We start from the raw sequence: 18,503 nt of genomic DNA, 5'->3' as shown, positions 1-18,503 counted from the left end.
TTTGTATTTTTTTCTTCCGAACTCAAAATTAAAACGTTGGTGCTGAAGCACGAGAAGTGTTGTATTAGTGGTTACACTAAGGGTTAGTGGTTAGTAGTAATTAGTGGTTAGTAGTAATACAACTGTCTGAGGTTGTTTCAGACTGGAAAGCCATTACAATTCAAGCCCAGTCAATGATGAATACTCCGTGAAAATCAAAGGAGTGCCAACCAGTATCTCAGAGACTTGTTAAAAAGCTGTATTGTCAGCTAGAACAACTTTGGTTGCAAAACTATTCATTTGAAATACCTAACACAGCAGAATGATAGGCAAGAATATAACAGAACTGGCTAGGGAAGCCACTTACTGAGATGGGACAGGGTGTGTGGTTAAATGTGTAAGGAAAACACCTGGTGGATGTGCTTACATGGAAGGGTTAGGATCCTGGGACACAGTGAATCTTCCTTTGGAGTTCAGGACCCATTTTAGAAACTTGCAGGAATTTCATTGAAAAATTATGGATGTTTTTTAGATTAGAACGAAGACCAAACGTGAAAACAGAGCTGACACAAAGTGGGCTACGGAATCTGTGTTACCTGTCTGTAGTTTTCTCCTCTTTGCTTGTTATTGCTTTAACTTTATTTTCCCTTCCAAACACTATGTGTAAGGACTTCCTGTCTGTGTGTTTTCAGGATCATCTCAAAGCTTAAGACTTGGTTATTAGGGATGATGAAATTTTTTATTTCTTTTTCAACTGAATGCTAATGAAAGTAAGTTTACATTCCTAAGCTATAAGCAAGAAATGAGCTTGCATATAAGACTGGCTTCTGTCCATTAGAGACAGCTATTACCAGTTAAGAAAGTAGGGTAACGTGCTTCTCTTCTGCTAGCTTCAAGGTTTTACAACAGGTAAATACCAAATGTATCTGTGGGAGGCCTCTCTTCCAAACTTTTTGCACGTCATCTCAAAAGAAAGGGTCAGATGTTTCTAAAAGGCATGTGTACTGAGCTTCTCTTTGAAGGACACGTTCAAGTTTTCTTCTTTATGCTTTAGAAGGGAAAAGATATTGAACCTCCTTATAAGATTCATAACATTAAAGCAGCTCTTAGTGTGTAAAAGTATGTCTTTCTCAGAAAAGCAATTGTTCCTTGTATTTGGGGGGAATTGAGAATTATTCAAGCCTCTTTTATATTTCTGTTTTTGAGGCTTCTAGAGGTTTAAACTCAGATATGTAATATCTTGTGCTTGACATTTATTTTCATAGGTCATTCGCACAATAATTTCCCTAAGAATTACAACTGGTCCATTGTGTCATGTTTTAACTTTTTTCTTTGAATCTAAGTAGTTGAACATATGCGATGATTTGATATTTCCCTTTTAAAAAAACTGACAGACTTTGGATAACAAAAAGAAGTATTTATTTTTGCAAGTAAGGTTAGTTAAATTTTACTGTCTGTGCTATGCAACAGTTACCACACAAATACTTCTAGAGTGTATTATCAATTTTGTTACTAAGTGTGCTAATACAGGAAGCAGAAATATGTATACATATAAAGCTTTTATTATATTTAACTAATAGTAACATGCTGCTTTTAAATCCTTGGTTAAAGAAAGTATTTTTGTACAGTATATACATAACTGCTTACAACTGTACTTTATAAACATTTTTCCATTTCACAAGTACTTTTCTATTTTTTCTGGCAGAGCCACATGCAGGATTTAGAATAGCTTTCAACATGTTTGACACCGATGGTAATGAGATGGTGGACAAAAAGGAATTTTTGGTGGTATGTATATTATATGCTGCATTTTATCAGTAGTTAAGTATTGAATATTTATATTCTTATGTTTTTGCATTATTTGAAATAATGTAGAAGGAAGAGTGAAAAAATTATGCTTTCACCTTAATTTAATAAAGAAGTATATTCTTACGTACTTTAAATAATTTTCATATTAAAAAATATATAAATTATATTCATTATATAAAGGTGATTATAGTTGTTACACGCTTTCTGAGCATTTGAAATGAGCCTGATATTTCCCAGTGGGTGGGTAACGAGCAGTCTGGGGGTGTTGTCTGTGCTCAGTTCTTCTCAGACCCCATCTTCTCAGTGCCCCCAACCACAGCTTTTTGCCACAGGAACTTCCCTTCCTTCTCATGATCGGATCTGTGGTTTTTCTTTCTGCTTTCCTCTTCCATTTATCACTGCCTTATGTTCCGGTCTGGTCCCCATTTTCCTATTCCCTTCTCCTGTCTTTGAATGAGGTCTGATGTAAAGTGGGGAGAGTAAGATTGTTCTTAGGTATTCACCTTCAGTCTTTCTCACCCGACCGACACAGGACTGGTGCTGGTGTGGCAACATCACAGCTGCTCACTCATCTTACCACTCATCTTACCACCTCCCACTTCTAGAATCTTCTATTTCTTTTCACCCAGGGATTCTGCATCTACTTCTATGTCAAAAATGTCTGTTTTTTCCCCCTCAAAGTAGAGATCCTTCCAGTAACAAGATATATATACCCTTAGCCCCTAGTAAAAAGAAAAGAGAAAGACGGCATATAAATAGCCATTTTGTTTTATATTTTCCTTTGTAACCAGCCATTAAAAATCCCTCAAAAAACCTCTTAAACAGCTTAGTATTTTCCTCAGAGGCTGGAACATGGAAGAGAAACTATGAAATCATTCTTTTCTGTGCTAGGAAAGAGAAGAGATAAAAATCCTTGTCGAAAGCTAATTAGTAGCCATTCAAAAAGAAGCAAGCCACTACTTGCTGGGATCTGTCCCATGGCTTCCTCTAACACCCATGCAGCCCTCGCTCGGACAGTCCCTGAACCAGGCCATTGGAACCACAACAGACCCCTCATTCCAGTGTTTTCCAGGATGATGGGGGGAGGGGGGTAAGAGTTTTCAGGTTCAGTGCAAAGGTAGAGATATGTTCCTACCATCCCAAAGTCAACAGATTTAGTTTAATATGGTTTTGTTATGATAGCATAAAACTCCATTTTAGGACTTTCAGAATGGGCCTAGTACTCTAAATAATTTTTAGTAAGCTTTCTGTAGAAACTCCCAAGTTCTACCCCATTGATTAAAAGATTAACTTTTGGAACTCAGTCCATTGAAAGTCGCCTGTATAGAGATGTCCTTTGGAAAGCTGTCTGTGGAGACGGGAGGTAAAAACGTTCATGCAGGACCACGGCTTCTGCTCTTTACTCTTGTGAAGGCGATGGTGTGCTCCTTGCCTTTGTGGTGGCTGTACTGCTGCCTCAGGTGTGATGGCTTTTGTTTGTTGTTTTAGTCTGTTTGTCAACAGCAAAGAAGTCCTGAAAGAAGGAGGTAGAGTTGAGCTAACTTAGTTGTTAGAGTCTAAAATCTAGGATTACCCTGCCTATTTATGAAATGAGTATTAATAACCTTTGCTGAAAACTCTTTTCACAAAGAAAAAGTGTGGGGATAAATGTACTTGTTCACAAAATCATTTATATTATGTACTGTATTTGTGTTATTACCTATGTTGGGAGGTAATACATTTCATCTGACTTTCAACTATTGCCTTATGAAATGAAGAGTTGAGATCGCTGTTCAGGTTACACAGACAAGAATACTGACCTCACCAGAAAGCTGTGATAGAGGTAGGATTAGGCTTCCCTTTGTAAGATAGAATTTTAAAGAGGAAATAACAGCATTAATAATAATAAATGACATCTCTTGAGAAGTTACTCTGTGACAGGCAATGTGCTGAGTAACTATGTGTAATATTTACTCTGCACAACATTCTTACAAGACCTGGCGATTACACCTCAATAAAGCTGGAGAAAAAAAATATTCCTGTAAGGGAAGGAGTTACCTCCTTGTTCTGGATGTGGAAAACACTCCGTGAATGATTAGACTAACTTACTCAAGGGGTTATAGGCAGAGCCCTTGCTCCCGCCAGCATTCGGTTACCTGAAAAGGACTTCCGAGGCCATCTCATTCCACGTGAGCAAACTGGGGCCTCGTGAGGGATGAGTGACCTGTTCACCATCATGAAGTTAGTGACAGAAGATGGGCTCCAACCTACAATCCTGAATTCTGTTCCAGTTTTCTTTATACCCCAGTAGGCTTTTTTATTTGTGGGTCACAGACTCCCTGTCTGTATGTCTTAGAGATAAAGTAAAGCTATAATCTTGTACATTTAACTTAACCATAGGTTGCCAGTAGCCAAGGGTGTGTTTTCTTTTTCTCAGGAAAAAAAAAAAAATTGGTACCAGAAAATATATCTGTAGCAGTATGAATGTTCTCGGTAGATGTTTTTAGAATATACCTAGCACAGGGTGGTAAGTGGGGCCCCGGAAACTCACTGGATATTTGATTCTTGATCACTTTCTTTGTCAGCTTCAAGAGATATTCAGGAAAAAAAATGAAAAGAGAGAAACTAAAGGAGATGAAGAAAAGCGTGCAATGCTGGTAAGAATAATTTATGGTAGTTTCAGGTGGGCCTTCTAGCTGAGAGTCGTTTTATTCATGCTGAGACACAAGAACTACAGTTGGTAACTTTACAGCTATCCCTTGCAGGAAAGCTTCCTAAAGTTCTTACGTAGGAAAACTGCTTCAGATTTCTATGCATCTGTATCAATATTATCTTAAATATTGATATTAAACATCTGTGTCCATAATCACATGCATTTTTTCATTTTCATCCATATTGTTGTTTTCCATGAGATTTGAAGGGTATATCATATAATAGATGAATACAGATCATTATGCATGAAAAAATTTAAAGGTGAATTGCAAAGATTTAATTCTACATGTGAGTGGCTTTAGTGGCACTGTAACAATATGGATGTTGAAGCAAAACCAAGGAAATAATATATTTTTTTGAGTTCTTAGAAATAAGAGATTCTTCTGGGGTGAGTAAGGTTTTCAACTTACTCTGAAGGTAGAGTTAAGCAGCCTTTGCCTCCATTTCCCTACCAGTCTTCTTTCTGTTTGTCCCAAGTATTTCCGCCCGACAGTATCCCAGGCTCACATAATACAAATAACAAACAGGTGCTGAGATCTTACTCTCAGGGACTGTGCTGGATGCTTGTCGGCCCACCAGTTAAATTAGTTATCTTATTATCTGTAATTATGGCAAGCTAAGATTTGAGTCCATGGTTGGGCAGCTCCAGATCTGTACTTTAACCATTATAGCCTATTTCTTCGTCTGGTCCTTAGATAGCAGAAACACAGTTTTGTTGAGATGTAAGTGATGATTGTTTCATTTTAAATTAGTGGCCCTGTGCAGCAGCTTAGTTGGTCTACCTACAGAGCTGCAACATTTTTTATTATTCTCATTGCTATAAGGATATATATCACGTTTTTTTAAAAAACATGTATTATCTGTAGCAGATGGTGCCATATTTAATCCCAATAGATTGTGTGTTTATATTTAAATTAATAAAAGCAGATTATCAGGATTATGGAATACTTATTATTTCATAAGCTATTTGACTGTGATATAATTATCAGTTTTTGTTGAGTCACCCTCAGTATTCTAACTGACAAAGCTTATGGAAGACACAAAATCAAGAGCTGGTTATAATGTTACTCAGGTATTAAAAGGGGCATTACAAGTTCTCTAATTCAGGTCTCGTGATTTTCAAATTATAATTCATAAATCCCACGTGAATTAGCTCTATAATGCCATTTTTTTAGAGTATTAGCAATAACATGAGAGAACTAAATACCTTCGTAAATTTTATTTTCTGTAGATAATATATGGAAAGTGTAAGAAGTTATTTTAATTTTGATAGATTAGCTATATTTAACTGCATAAGCAAATTGTTAATAAAATATCATTTAGGAGGCTGAATTACGTTGATTAACCTTTTGCTATACCTCGGGAACAGAATAGGTCATATTTCAATGGACAGAAATTTAACTGGCTTTTTTTTTTCAGTATAGTTGAAACACAATGTTTACATTAGTTTCAAAAATTTAACAGTTTTGTTTATTTATTTATCTATACTGCTTTCAGAAAGGGCTTGTGAATCTTGCAAGGAAAACACAGTGCTGTTCTAATCATTAACATTTACTAAAATACGTAAGTCAAGTAACAAAGGGAGAGAGAAAAGGGAGCAATGACAGCAGACAAGCCACACTGGGAAAAGCTACATTGTCAGCACAAAGCTTGGCTCTGAGCTTTATTGCAGCCCAGGAATAGTAAATTTAATGCTGGTTTAATGAAAATAGTTCATAATAGTGATATAGTAAAACCTTATTAACTTTTATTAATTAGGGAAAGTCTATCCGAATTTGAAACTTAAGTTATATCAACATACCCTAAATTGTATAATTTTATATGCATACAGGTCAGTGAAGCTTCCTCTAGGAAATACATGGAGGAGACTTGTTTTAAAGAACAGATAAAAGTGACTTACAAGTAATATACTGTATAGCTTGTTTATATATAAGGAAACACTAAAGCTATTGATCTCCACAGATACTTCATAGGTATTTACCTTACAGAGTTTAATTAGTGCTCTTGAAACTTATTTGTATAATTTAGCCATCAGAACTATTTCTTAAAGCAATTCAGAAATAATCTTTAGACAGCCTCTGAACTAAATAAACAGCACTCTAAGACAATACAGCTCTCTATGGTAATCTATTGTTAATAGATGCCACATTTTAAATAATGCAAATCTGAACTGGTAAGATTTTTGAATCTTTAAGCAATTGAAATTTAGCTTATAGTGAAAATACATTGATTACATTAGAGAGACAGTAGAGCACAGGCTCAGGAGCCAGATTTTCAGAGTTTGAGTATCAGCTCTGCCATTCATTATCTGCCTGACCTTGAACAGGTCCTTAGCCTCTGTGTGCCTCAGTTTCTTCATTTGTGCCATGGGGATAATAGGAGTAATGGCCACATGTGATTGTTATGGGGATCAAATGAGCTAAAACATGTCTCCGCTTAACCGTATATGAAATATACTAAATCCTCATGAAATAAAACTGTGCTGCGGGGGTCAAGAGGGAAACAACGTATCTTGAGACACTCTGTGCTATGTCCATTGTAAGTGTTGCTCCCATTTAGTCCTCATTACATTTCTGCAGGTAAGTGTCATACTGTTTTCCAGAGGAGGAAGCCATCTTAGAGAGCTTCATTGACTTGCCTCAGGTCATGGCGCTAAAAGGAGCAGAACACGATTCCACTGCAGGTGTCTCATACCATATCCACTGCCATGCTGCCACATCTAGAGTTTTCCCCTAATCCATATGGAATTGCTGAAGCATGTCAGTAAAAGCGTGTACTTCAGAGGAGTGTTTTACTCAAAGCCATAGTTCTGTCAGAAAGTTAAAACGAAGATGGTTGAAATGAGCACAGATTCACTTAATATTTAATTGTATGAAATTTGAAAAACTTTGCTACTCATCTTTAACATTTATCCCACTTGTATTGTGTGTGTGCTCTATATAGAATGTAGCATAATGATTTGCCCTTCCTAATTGATTATTTTGTCGTCTTTTTCTTTTTTTCTTTTGCTATACTTGGGTTCATTCTGAAATGTGACACTTCATTTGGCCCTTTGTGCTCTATGTCAGCGTCTTCAACTTTATGGATACCATTCTCCTACTAATAGTGTATGTACAATACTTTAAATGTTCTTTATGTAAATATCCCTCACCTGTTGTACTTGATGATGTTATTTCTTTGTATCCAGCTATATCTACTATTGAAAATGTTGAGGAATTTATTGAATATAATAAGGTGCGGCCAAGCCAATTTTTTTTATTTCCTTCCTAGATTTATAAGAAGACTAAAATTTACAAAGCAGGTGTATATCTTTAACTTTAGATTAAAATAAGGGAAAGGTGAGTGAACAACTACCAAAAGCTCTGATAGAATAATCAAAATTTTATATTTTTCAGCAGTATTTGAAGAGTTAAATACAAATTATGGAGCAGATTCTCAGGCTATGCTCCTGCAGAACACAGGTATTTTAAGTACTAGATCTATCCATCTGATAATAGTCTTTCTCAGTTCTGATAAAGAGGAATATTAATAGATAGACTTTTCTTGGTCATCAGTATTTCTGTAAAATTTTTCTAAAATCTTGAATGCTTGCCTACGGCCTGTGGTCTGTACAAAAGTCTGGTATGATACTTGACATGTTTAATATATCATGTTATTTCTCGAAGAGGATTACCACTTTCAGACTCTTCTTTTCTTGAAAAAGTTGACAGTTCTGCAACGGATCTTCCAGATATGCTTATGCTCAGTTTTCTTCTCCTTTCCTTCCTCCTGGAAACTCAGAGCTTGTTGGTTAGCCCAGCTACTAACAACGGAGCATATAGGCCATGGCCCCTTTTGAATGTAAACATGCACAGTTCATTTAGTTTCCCCAAGGATCCTTAAGTCATTTAGAAGGATCCTTCAGTAAACAAAGTCCCCCTGAGAGAAGCCCCTGAGTTCAGGGTTACTGACTCCGTCTCCTGCTGAAAGTGTTAGAGTTACAGTGTGCAAAGCAGGCGTGCGGTCTCCTGTGTCGGAGACTTAGCCAGAATTCCAAACTATAAAAATTAACTCTGTTCTAGCTTTGACCATACACTGGAGGATGATTCAACATAAAATAAACCCACGGTATCTTGCTTCAGTCACAAGGAATGGACCTAGAATGGGTTGGAGAACAACCCAAGTCCATGGGACCCTTCTGACTACTTGTTTTGACACCTTACAAGTGTTTTAAATTTTTACTACAAAGTTCACTACTTTTTCCATTAAATACAGTTTTCCATTTTCTTGAAAATTTTAATGTTCCTCTGTTAATCATTTCAAAGCTTTGTAAGAATATATAAAATGAAAATCTCACAGATTATTTTTTTTAAGTTTGTTTATTTATTTTGAAAGAGAGTGAGTGAGAGAGCGGGGAAGGGCCGAGAGAGAGAGAATCCCAAGCAGGCTCCACACTGTCAGCACAGAGCCCTATGTGGGGCTAGAACTCATGAACTGTGAGAACATGACGTGAGCCAAAACCAAGAACCAGACACTTAAACAACTGAGCCACCTAGGCGCCTCCATTTTTTTTAAGTTTATTTATTTAAAGAGAACGAGTGAGAGCGCGGGGGGGGGGGGGGGTGCAGACAGGTAAAGAGAGAGGAAAATCTCACAGATTATATGTACTGTGAAACTTACTAAATGTTAATACTTGTGACTTTATTACTTATTTTTCTAATCTCATGTGTCATTGAATGAGCCATTTTTCCAACTGTGGCATTTTATATTTTTCCTTTAAACTCAAATGATTTTCATATAGATGATTTTCAGAGTACTCTTGTCAAAAAGAAATAGATACTAACATAGCTCTAGTTTAAACTACACATACAAATTGCAATCACTCAGACATTGGTTGAATAATATTGAGAAGTAGATTTAAATTGTCTATTTCATTTTTATTATGCTTGTGTATTTAATAAGAAAGCAAATATATGATTTTCATCTTATTGTAATATTTTAAATTTTTTTATCACATATTTTAACTGAAAATATTTTCCATCTAGTAATATAAAATACATATTTTAAAGTGGTGTAACTTGGTGTCATTTTTATCCAGTCTTATTAAATGGATTACATGACTTTTTAACTCCCTTAAGTCTTAGTTGGTTATATAAACTGACTTTTTTTCCCCTCTGATAGAGCAGTTTTTGCTCAGAAAGGTATGATTATTTTCGAAACAATGCAAGCAAACAAGGAAAATGTGTTTACAATTAGAAAAAAAGGTCAGTTGGCCTGAAAATTTATATCAAATATCATTAATGCATGTAGTGCACAAATGTATTAGTACGATGTTATAAATTTACTGGCAGTTATGTGCTAGTTTCCAAAATTGCACATCAGCTGGAATGCTAAAGTGCACAGTGTGAGTATAGTTCATGGAGCTGAATACCGCCGGAGATCCTACCTCAGGAAGAAGTTGCTTCAGGAAAGGTGCAGGGACCCTCCTAACTTTGCCTATAGAGAGATTCTGTGGCCTCTGTAAGAGCCTCTTACAAAATTCAATCACCCTCACAGTAGATTCTGCCCGTGTTATGTCAGATTATTTCTTGCCATCCTATAAGGTTGAGCATACTCCTTTGTATCCAAGAAGATGGTTACCTTGTTGCCTTTTCTGTTGCAAACATCTGTGATTCTTTCCGCGTTTCTCATATATTCAGCTCTTGATTATCTGGCCACAGCAATGAACATAAATGTAAAAAACGAGAAAGAATAAATAGTGCAAAATCAAGTATAATTTACTTTGAAATACCCTATTTGATTTTTAAAAACTTTTTTAAAGATTGTTTTAATTACTCTGATTCCATTGTAGTCAGAAAATGCACCAGTTTTTATACAGTTTTTGACATGACTAAAACAATGTCTCTGTATTCTCCAATATGGGGTGCAGGGTTGTATTCTATGTAAGATCAAACATGTTAATATGTGTTTTAAACCTCTATCATTATTAATGTTTTTGTCAGCTTGCTCTGTCAATTATTATTTTAAATTATACATTACAGCGATAGACTTAATTTCTGCTTGTAGTTCTATTATTTTTAAGTTTTATATATTTTGAAGCATTGTTACTGCCTCTCACAAGAATATAGATTTCTTACATCTTTTTAGTTAATTGAATTGTCTCTTTATATACTATCCCCAGATCTCTAGAAATGGTGGCTTTTTTTGCCTAAAAATCAATATGGTTGTCAAAATAAATATATCACCTCTAGTCTTATTAATATTTTGCATTATTTTCTATTTTTTTGAGCTTATTTATTTGTATTTTTGAGAGAGAAAGAGAGCACAAGCTGGGGAGGGGCAGAGAGAGAGAGAGAGAGAGAGAGGGAGAAACAAAATCTGAATCTGAAGCAGGCTCCAGACTCAGCTGTCAGCACAGAGCCCAACGTAGGGTTCGAATTCACAAACTGTGAGATCATGACCTGAGTCAAAGTCAGACGCTTAACTGACTGAGCCACCCTGGCGCCCCATATTTTGTTTTGTTTTCTGTTTTTTCCTGTAGTAATGATGAAGCTTTCCCTTAGTTTTAAAATATATTTTTTAGTTCAGGGATGCCTCAGTCATTTAAGCATCTGGCTCCTGATTTCGGCTCAGGTCATGATGTCACGGTTTGTGGGTTCAAGCCCCGCAGCGGGCTCTGTGCTGACAGCAAGGAACCTGCGTGTGATTCTGTCTCCCTCTCTCTCTGCCCCTCCCCCACTTGCTCTAACTCTCCCTCAAAATAAATAAAAACAAACTTAAAAAAATAATTTAAAAAATACAATATATTTTTTAGTTCAGAAACTTATGGCAAATAAAATGTAAATATAAAATAAATAATAATAATAAAAATATAACCCACAGATCAGTAAATAAAACATTGCCGTGCCCCCAAACACCCCTTCATAGGTCTTTCCTGTCACAATCCCTCCCCTTCCTCCGTAAGATAACCACAATCATGACTTTTATGTAAATCACTGCTTTGCCGTGTGGGTTTACCACCCACTTAATGCACCCTCAACAACGTGGTTTAGTTTTACCCATTTTTGTGCCTCGTATGAATGGGATCATATTACAGGAGTTTTTCTGTTTCTGCTTCTTTGACACGACAGATTGTTGGTGTCATCTACACTGTTGCATCCAGTCCTAGTTCACTCCCTTTTGTTGCTGTAAGCAGCACTCCTCGAACATTTTTGTTCTCGGGATCCCTTTACGTTGTTGAAAATCATAGAGGACCCGAAAGAGCTTTGGTTTATGTTGGTTGTATCCATACTTGCCCTATTAGAAATTAACACCGAGAAGTTTAAAAGTATTTATTAATCCATTTAAAAATAATAAACAAACATTTTTTTAAAGTAACTTTAAAAACGTAGTGAGGAGAGTGGTATTTCACATTCTTCGCAAACCTGTGTAGTGTCTGGTCTAATAGAAGACAGCTGGTTTCTCGTGGCTGCTTCTGCGTTCAGTCTGCTGCAGTCGCATTGTTTTGGCAACAAATGCTATCATTCGTTTCCCTTGAAGTGACAGGCGTGCTTGGTTCAAAAAAATGTCTGCCAGATACCAAGGTCTGATTAACTGTAGTTTTTCTACCCACTGTTCTTTCAAGCAAAAATGACAGTGCCTAAAAAAAGTGACCAGTTCACCTTGCAACACAAACCCTTGCACACATGCTTTTTCTCAAGACAACCGCTGTGCTGGAGAACACAGAAGTGTTTTATGCTCCTAGTTTCATCCCAGTGAATATTAAAGAGACGTGTGCTCACAGGTGAATTTAAAAAATTGTATTTTATAACTATTAATATGCAAGTGCAGCAGATACATTCACAGCAAATACATTCTTAAGTGAAGTTTTTTTCATGTGAGTATATGGAACCGAAGAATGTCATGACTTTGGTCTTTGGTGCCAGTGCTGCTCTTGTACTAAGGCAGCGAGCAAGCAGGTCTCCCCACCATTGCTTTGGCACCATCAGTCTACACAGCAGCGGAGACAAATAATGTCTCTACAATGCTTGTAAGAGGACGTATCTACTTTGTGTTTTGTCCAGCTTTTTCAGTTATTAATGAGAAGGTTGGCTGTCATTAATGGAAGCCTAGTACATCTTTTTCAGTCTCTCTCCTTACATTTTGATGTGTCTTTTTTATTTTAAGTTTACTTATTTTTGAGAGAGAGAGAGAGAGGGAGGGAGGGGCAGAGAGAGAGAGACAGAGAGAGCATCCCATGCAGGCTGTGCCCTGTAAGCATGGAGCCCAATGTGGGCCTCAAACTCAGAAACCGTAAGGTCATTGTCTGAGCCCAAGTCAAGAGTCAGATGCTTAACTGACTGACCCACCCAGGTGCCCCTGATATGTCTTTTTTAAAAGCATATATTTTATGTATTTTATTGGTTCTTTTTTATGTGGGGTGATAATTTGTGCTTTTGAAAATTTCAGTCAATTTACATTACTGGGATTATTAATTTATTTAGATTTATTTTAGCCATTCCATATACTCTTCTCCTTTCTTACCTTTCTTTTGAATTAACTAAGGTTAATTTTTCCTCTTTATTTTCCTCTATATTAGTTTAAAAGACATTCACTATATTTCCTCTATTTTCACTATTTTTCCTCTTTATTTTCCTATATTAGTTGAGAAGACATTCACTATATTTCCATAAATATCCATAAGTATACTTATGGTAATGAAGACTTAGATATGCCATATCTTCACCTCTTCCCTAAAAAATAGTCTTAAAGTGCTTTGATATCTCCCATTCCCCTCCTGGCCTGGACACTTGAACTTGTACAAAGTTTGGTTTTTTGTCATTTTTTTAAATCCTTCAAATTAGGCTTCTGAAATATATACTGTCAGTGTTAGCTTAGAGTTACTTATATATCTGCCATTTATTAATCCCCTTTTTAATCTCATCCCCTCCTAAATCTGACAGTCTTAATCTCAGAAAGATTATCTTCAAGTGAGGGTCTCCCTGGAAATGTTTTTATTTTGCCCTTATTTTTTCCTAATTTTGTTGAGATATAATTGACATATAACACTGTATCAGTTTAATGTGTATGACATAATTGGATATATGTATACATTGCAAAGTGATTACCACAATAAGTTTAGTTGACCTCTGTCACTTCAGATTGTTACAAATTGTTTTCCTTGTACTGAGAACTACTCTCTTAGCAACTTCCATTATACAGTACAGTGTTATTAACTATAGTCACCATGTTGTACCTTACATCCCCAGGACTTATTTATCCTTATAACTAGAAGTTTATACCTTTTAACCATCTACACACACACACACACACACACACACACACACGTATATCTGTGCCCTTATTTGGAAAATAACCTTACTAGATCTGTTGTATAGGTTGACATTTATTCTCAGCAAATTACGGTATCATTCCAGTTTCCTGGCTTCTTTTATTGAAATTGAAAGGTCAGTTCTGAGTCTAATTATTAGTTTGTAGTTAATCTTGTTTTCCTTTCTAGCTACTTTTAAAATTCTGTTTGCCTTTTGTATTCTACGATTTGACTACAGTGTACCTTTTTGCCTTTATTTAGCATGAAATGTATTGGGCTTCTCAAATACAGGGATTGTATTTTTTCATCAATTCTTGAATATTCACCGCCAGTATCTCTCTGGATATGGTCTCTTTCCCATTTTCTCTATTACTGGTTTCTGGAACTTTTATAGATACTAATGTTCTCTTCTATGTCTCTTAACTACTCCTTAATAATTTGTCATATTTTTTTTCTTTTCATGTTGCGTTCTGTATAACTTATTCACATTATATTCCAGTTCACTAATTTTCTCCTTAGGTATGTATAATATGATACTAAGTTTCAGTGGTTCCATCTTTAATGTCCAGAGGTTTTATTTGGTTCTTTTTTCTGATCAGCCAATTCATTTTCAGTAGTCTGTTCTTACTGGAAAGTCCTTTCAAATACAGCTTTATATTCTTTAAACTTACTAAACTTATTTTGTATTCCATACCTAATAATTTCAATATCTGAAGTCTGCAGGTTTTGTTCTATGGTTTGTTGTTTCTGCTGGGTCTCACTCACGGTGGTTTATGTTCTTTTGTGTTTAGTAATTTTGTATTTTGAGTACAGATTTGTTGGAATGTGTCTGTGGAGATTCTTTAAGGACTGGGTTAGGTGTGTGTTTTTTCCAGGAGGGCGTGTGTGTGTATTTGTATGTGTGTGGGTGCGGCTGTGGGTTATTCTGTGATACACTGGAGAGAACTGCAGTCCTATGTAACTTTATTTTTTTAAGTTTATTTATTTTTGAGAGAGAGAGAGAGTGAGAGAGCACAGGAGGGCAGAGAGAGAGGGAGAGAGAATCCCAAGCAGGTTGCACACTGTCAGTGTAGAGCCCTATGCGGGGCTCGAATTCCTAAACCGTGAGATCATGACCTGACCTGACATCAAGAGTCAGCCGCTTAACTGACTGAGCCACCCAGGTGCCCCAGTCCTATGTAACTTTAAATTATAATTCTTGGATAATAGTTTTTCAGGCCATAGTTGTCATAGTGCCCCAGATTATTTTTTATTTGTTTGCTTTTATTTTTCTATGTATATGTATGTTTTTGAGTATCACTAACAGTAAAGACAATTTACTGTCTGATTCCATGGGCTGCTGCTTTGTTTTTGTTTTTCCAGTTTGCCTAATCTCTAAGTATAACCTTTCTCAGATCCTAACTGTATATAGGTATTTGCCTATCTGCATGTGGACAACTTTAGGGAGCCATTATTCTGCTTACCACAATGGTATGTTCCCTTCTTGAAATCAGTCGTCTTTTTTACTAAATTGTTTTCTCTTCCTTCTGTCTTTCCTTTCTCCCTTCTTTTATTTATTTATTTCCTTCCGCCCTTCCTTCCATCCTTCCTTTTTTTCCTTCTGTCTTAGCCAATTCGTGTTGCTATGACAAAATACCTTAAACCGAGTGGCTTATAAAGAACAAACATTTCTCACAATTCTGGAAGCTGGGAAGTTTAAGATGATGTTGCTGACAGATTCAGTGTGGTAGCTGATGAGGGCCTACTTCATGGTTCATACATAGCACTTTCTCACTGGATCCTCAAGTGGTGGAAGGAGGCTAATGAACTCTCTCAGACCTCTTTTATAAGAGCACTAATCCCATTCATGAAGGCTCTGTCCTAGTGACCTAATCACCTCCCAGAGGCCCCACTTCCTCCTAATACTATCACCTTGGGAGTTAGTATTTCAACATAGGAATTTTCAGACCTTTGCTCCTTCCTTCCTTCTATCCTTTGTATCATTAATGTCATGGAATGCCTTCAGTAGGATGCTACTTTGGCTCATTCAAAAAGACAGAGGAAATTCTTGACCAAACTTCAAAGTTTAAGGAAGTTCTAATAACAGGCTCTAAATTAAGCAAAAAAAAAAAAAAAAAAAAAAAAAATCAGTCTTAAAAAGTATAGTACATGTGGGTATCATTTTGCCTTTGCCATTCATTTTTTAAGTTCTTCTGAACTATGTCTTCTGTTACCTCTTTTAATAATTTCTACACCTAACAACATTCTAGTAAGGAGGCCTAAAGCTCATATAGTAATGAGACACTGAGAAGACTTCAAGAAGTCTTTGCAAATTTTCCCACATTTACATATCAGAGCATCATGATATCTATTTAAGAACCATCACAATGCTTAGTGAGTTATATTTGGGCATTTCCCCTCTCAGTATTTTCTTAGTCTGCATTGCATATATTCTGGTTTTGTATTTGCTTTGCCTTTCTTGCTATTAAAATCTAGGCTGATTTTCATTGCTACTTTAAACTTGTTTTAAATATTGTGTTATATTTTTCTGATATTAAAGTTTTCTACTAGTTTTGCATGTTCTGAAAATCTACCCTCGATTTCATCCCCCAAATTAATCCCTGAGTCATTATCAAAAATTAAATCCTGTCTCCTGAACATACACACCTATGACTGTGCCAAGAAAATCACTGATGTATTAGCTTTTACCCCCTCAGTACAAGGAATGACATATTAATATGAGGAATGACAATAATTGCTATAAGAATATTGTCCCTTTCCCCAGAAACTCTATAATCTAAAAGCCTATGGATAAAACAACATATATTGGCAGTTATAGCAATTCAGTTATATATTCTATCATAATTTAATCTTTGGAGCTAAATGTTGAGTGTGAAAGCTTTCTACAGGAGGGACCATTAAGCTGTTATGTTCTAAGTAAGATATTTTTATTGAAAAATATATTATCCTGATAGATAAATATACATTCTTAAAATATTTTAAAATATGGGTAGCAAAAAGAGGAAAATAAAACATATCCCAATCTCATCATTCAGAGATAATCAGTATGTTTGAATACATTTACGTCTTTTCTATGCTCAGAAAATGTAGAGATCCACATCAGTATAGTCTATCAAACTAATTGTATCCCTTAATATGTTATGAACGTCCTTCTGATGTCATCAGTGTTGGTGTGTGTGCCTGTGTGTGTGCATGTGCGTGAGTGGCGATGGTGACCAGTGTTGGAAGGAGAGAGGCATGGCTTCACAAAGTGAATCATTCCTGTTACCCTCCAAATAACAGGGTAGTAAGCCTTATTTTCTAGTTTGATAGGTTTAACAATCCCTTTCTTTACCATAACCTTCTCAGTTACAATAAAAAAAATGTATCCATGTTGAAAATATTAAGATAATCTTTGCAGAGTACCTAATCTAGCTAACATTTACTGAGGTTCTACCATACTTATATAAAGACACGGACTTTGTTCTAAATTCAGCTGATTTTACTCACTTGGCTTATAATTGCTTAGTTACATTTTATTTTGTTACTAGAGGGGGTGATGAGCAGATCCTCTGGTATATTGCTGCATTTACACTGATGGTAATAAGTACCTCTATGTTTATATAAGTGATTTCTGCTAAATTATACATTATTATTAACATCTAAGATTCTATTAAAATATGAGCAGTAAGCAGTGTTTTTTTCCAATTAATAATGAAGTAGAGTTTAGTGTGTTGAAATAATTCCCAAATGCATTATGATTTTATTAATGGCACCAGACTTAAAAATTAACACACACAAAAATAAAAATCATCAGCCGCTCCTAAGTACACCAAGCAGCATTTTCTTCTCACAATAACCAGAATACCAAGCCTGAGCACCTGTGAAATCTTCCCTGATAAACCGTGCCAGAAACTGCGTGTAATTATGTTTGTTTACAGAGACCCAAGTTAAGCTTGTAGTTCTGCATTTTCATATGAAGATTAGACTGCATTTCTTACCGTTGGTATCCATCGCCTTCTTCAGTCTAGCCAGTACTGAGATAGAAGATTAGGAAGTCCCTCATCTATTCACAATAGACACAGCTACCAAATCCCTGAGTAACTTCAGGTGGTTTAACGTAAACTGGCATATTTATTCTGTATATGTTTTAGATTAGTTTCAGCTTTGTTCCTCTAAATATGAATGTGGTCATTTGACTCTTTGATGCACTGACACAATGTACACTAGCCAACAATAACTGATTTTTAAATTAAGTATCATTTTTATAGATCGCTACAAAATTACCAAAATATTCTCCAAATGAATTCACATAAGGTGTGAATAAAATGCTTATTTCACACTTTCTTAGAAGTTACGCATGTTTCGGTAGGCAGCATGGGGGAGGGCCGAGGAATGCGATTCTTTTTGACAAAGCCACATTGTACGTGGAAATAGTGGTTATATACCATTACACCTTTGAAAAAATACCCCGCGTTTACCAGCAATGTAATATAATACTGTTGTGCGCAGCAGAAAACAAAACAGGTAAGTTAATGTGTTTTCTTTTCAAGGTTGGCTAGAAGAGACTTAAAGTGTATAAATTATCATTCTTTGTGACTGTTCTTTAGATTTCAGATGTACTTCTTAAAACTTCTACAGGTACTTAAGACAGATGCTGAGGAACTGGTCTCCAGAAGCTATTGGGATACACTGAGACGTAATACAAGCCAAGCACTCTTTTCAGACCTCGCAGAGGTACAATTAAACCTCAAGC

General features: G+C 35.9%; 1 protein-coding gene across 8 annotated transcripts in view; it reads left to right on the top strand.

Moving 5' to 3' along the window:
- Positions 1–18,503, top strand: part of MICU3 (mitochondrial calcium uptake family member 3) — a 110,492-nt gene that overhangs the window by 67,532 nt on the left and 24,457 nt on the right. For 6 of the 8 annotated variants that reach the window (XR_002085034.2, XR_008421561.1, XM_019466752.2 and 3 more), the window contains 4 exons: positions 1,685–1,767; positions 4,353–4,424; positions 7,548–7,586; positions 18,389–18,484. Coding sequence is in view for 6 of the 8 variants with exons in the window: in XM_019466752.2 (XP_019322297.2) it covers positions 1,685–1,767; positions 4,353–4,424; positions 7,548–7,586; positions 18,389–18,484 (290 nt within the window). In the remaining 2 variants the exon portion in view is untranslated. The remainder of the gene's footprint in view (positions 1–1,684; positions 1,768–4,352; positions 4,425–7,547; positions 7,587–18,388; positions 18,485–18,503) is intronic. The other 2 variants (XM_019466751.2, XM_053900913.1) reach the window with 2 other exon arrangements.

The sequence above is a fragment of the Panthera pardus genome, unplaced genomic scaffold (genome assembly GCF_024362965.1).
Source record: "Panthera pardus isolate Hobbes unplaced genomic scaffold, ASM2436296v1 HiC_scaffold_13, whole genome shotgun sequence".
NCBI lineage: Eukaryota > Metazoa > Chordata > Mammalia > Carnivora > Felidae > Panthera > Panthera pardus.
This window is presented reverse-complemented; position numbering and strand designations above follow the sequence as displayed.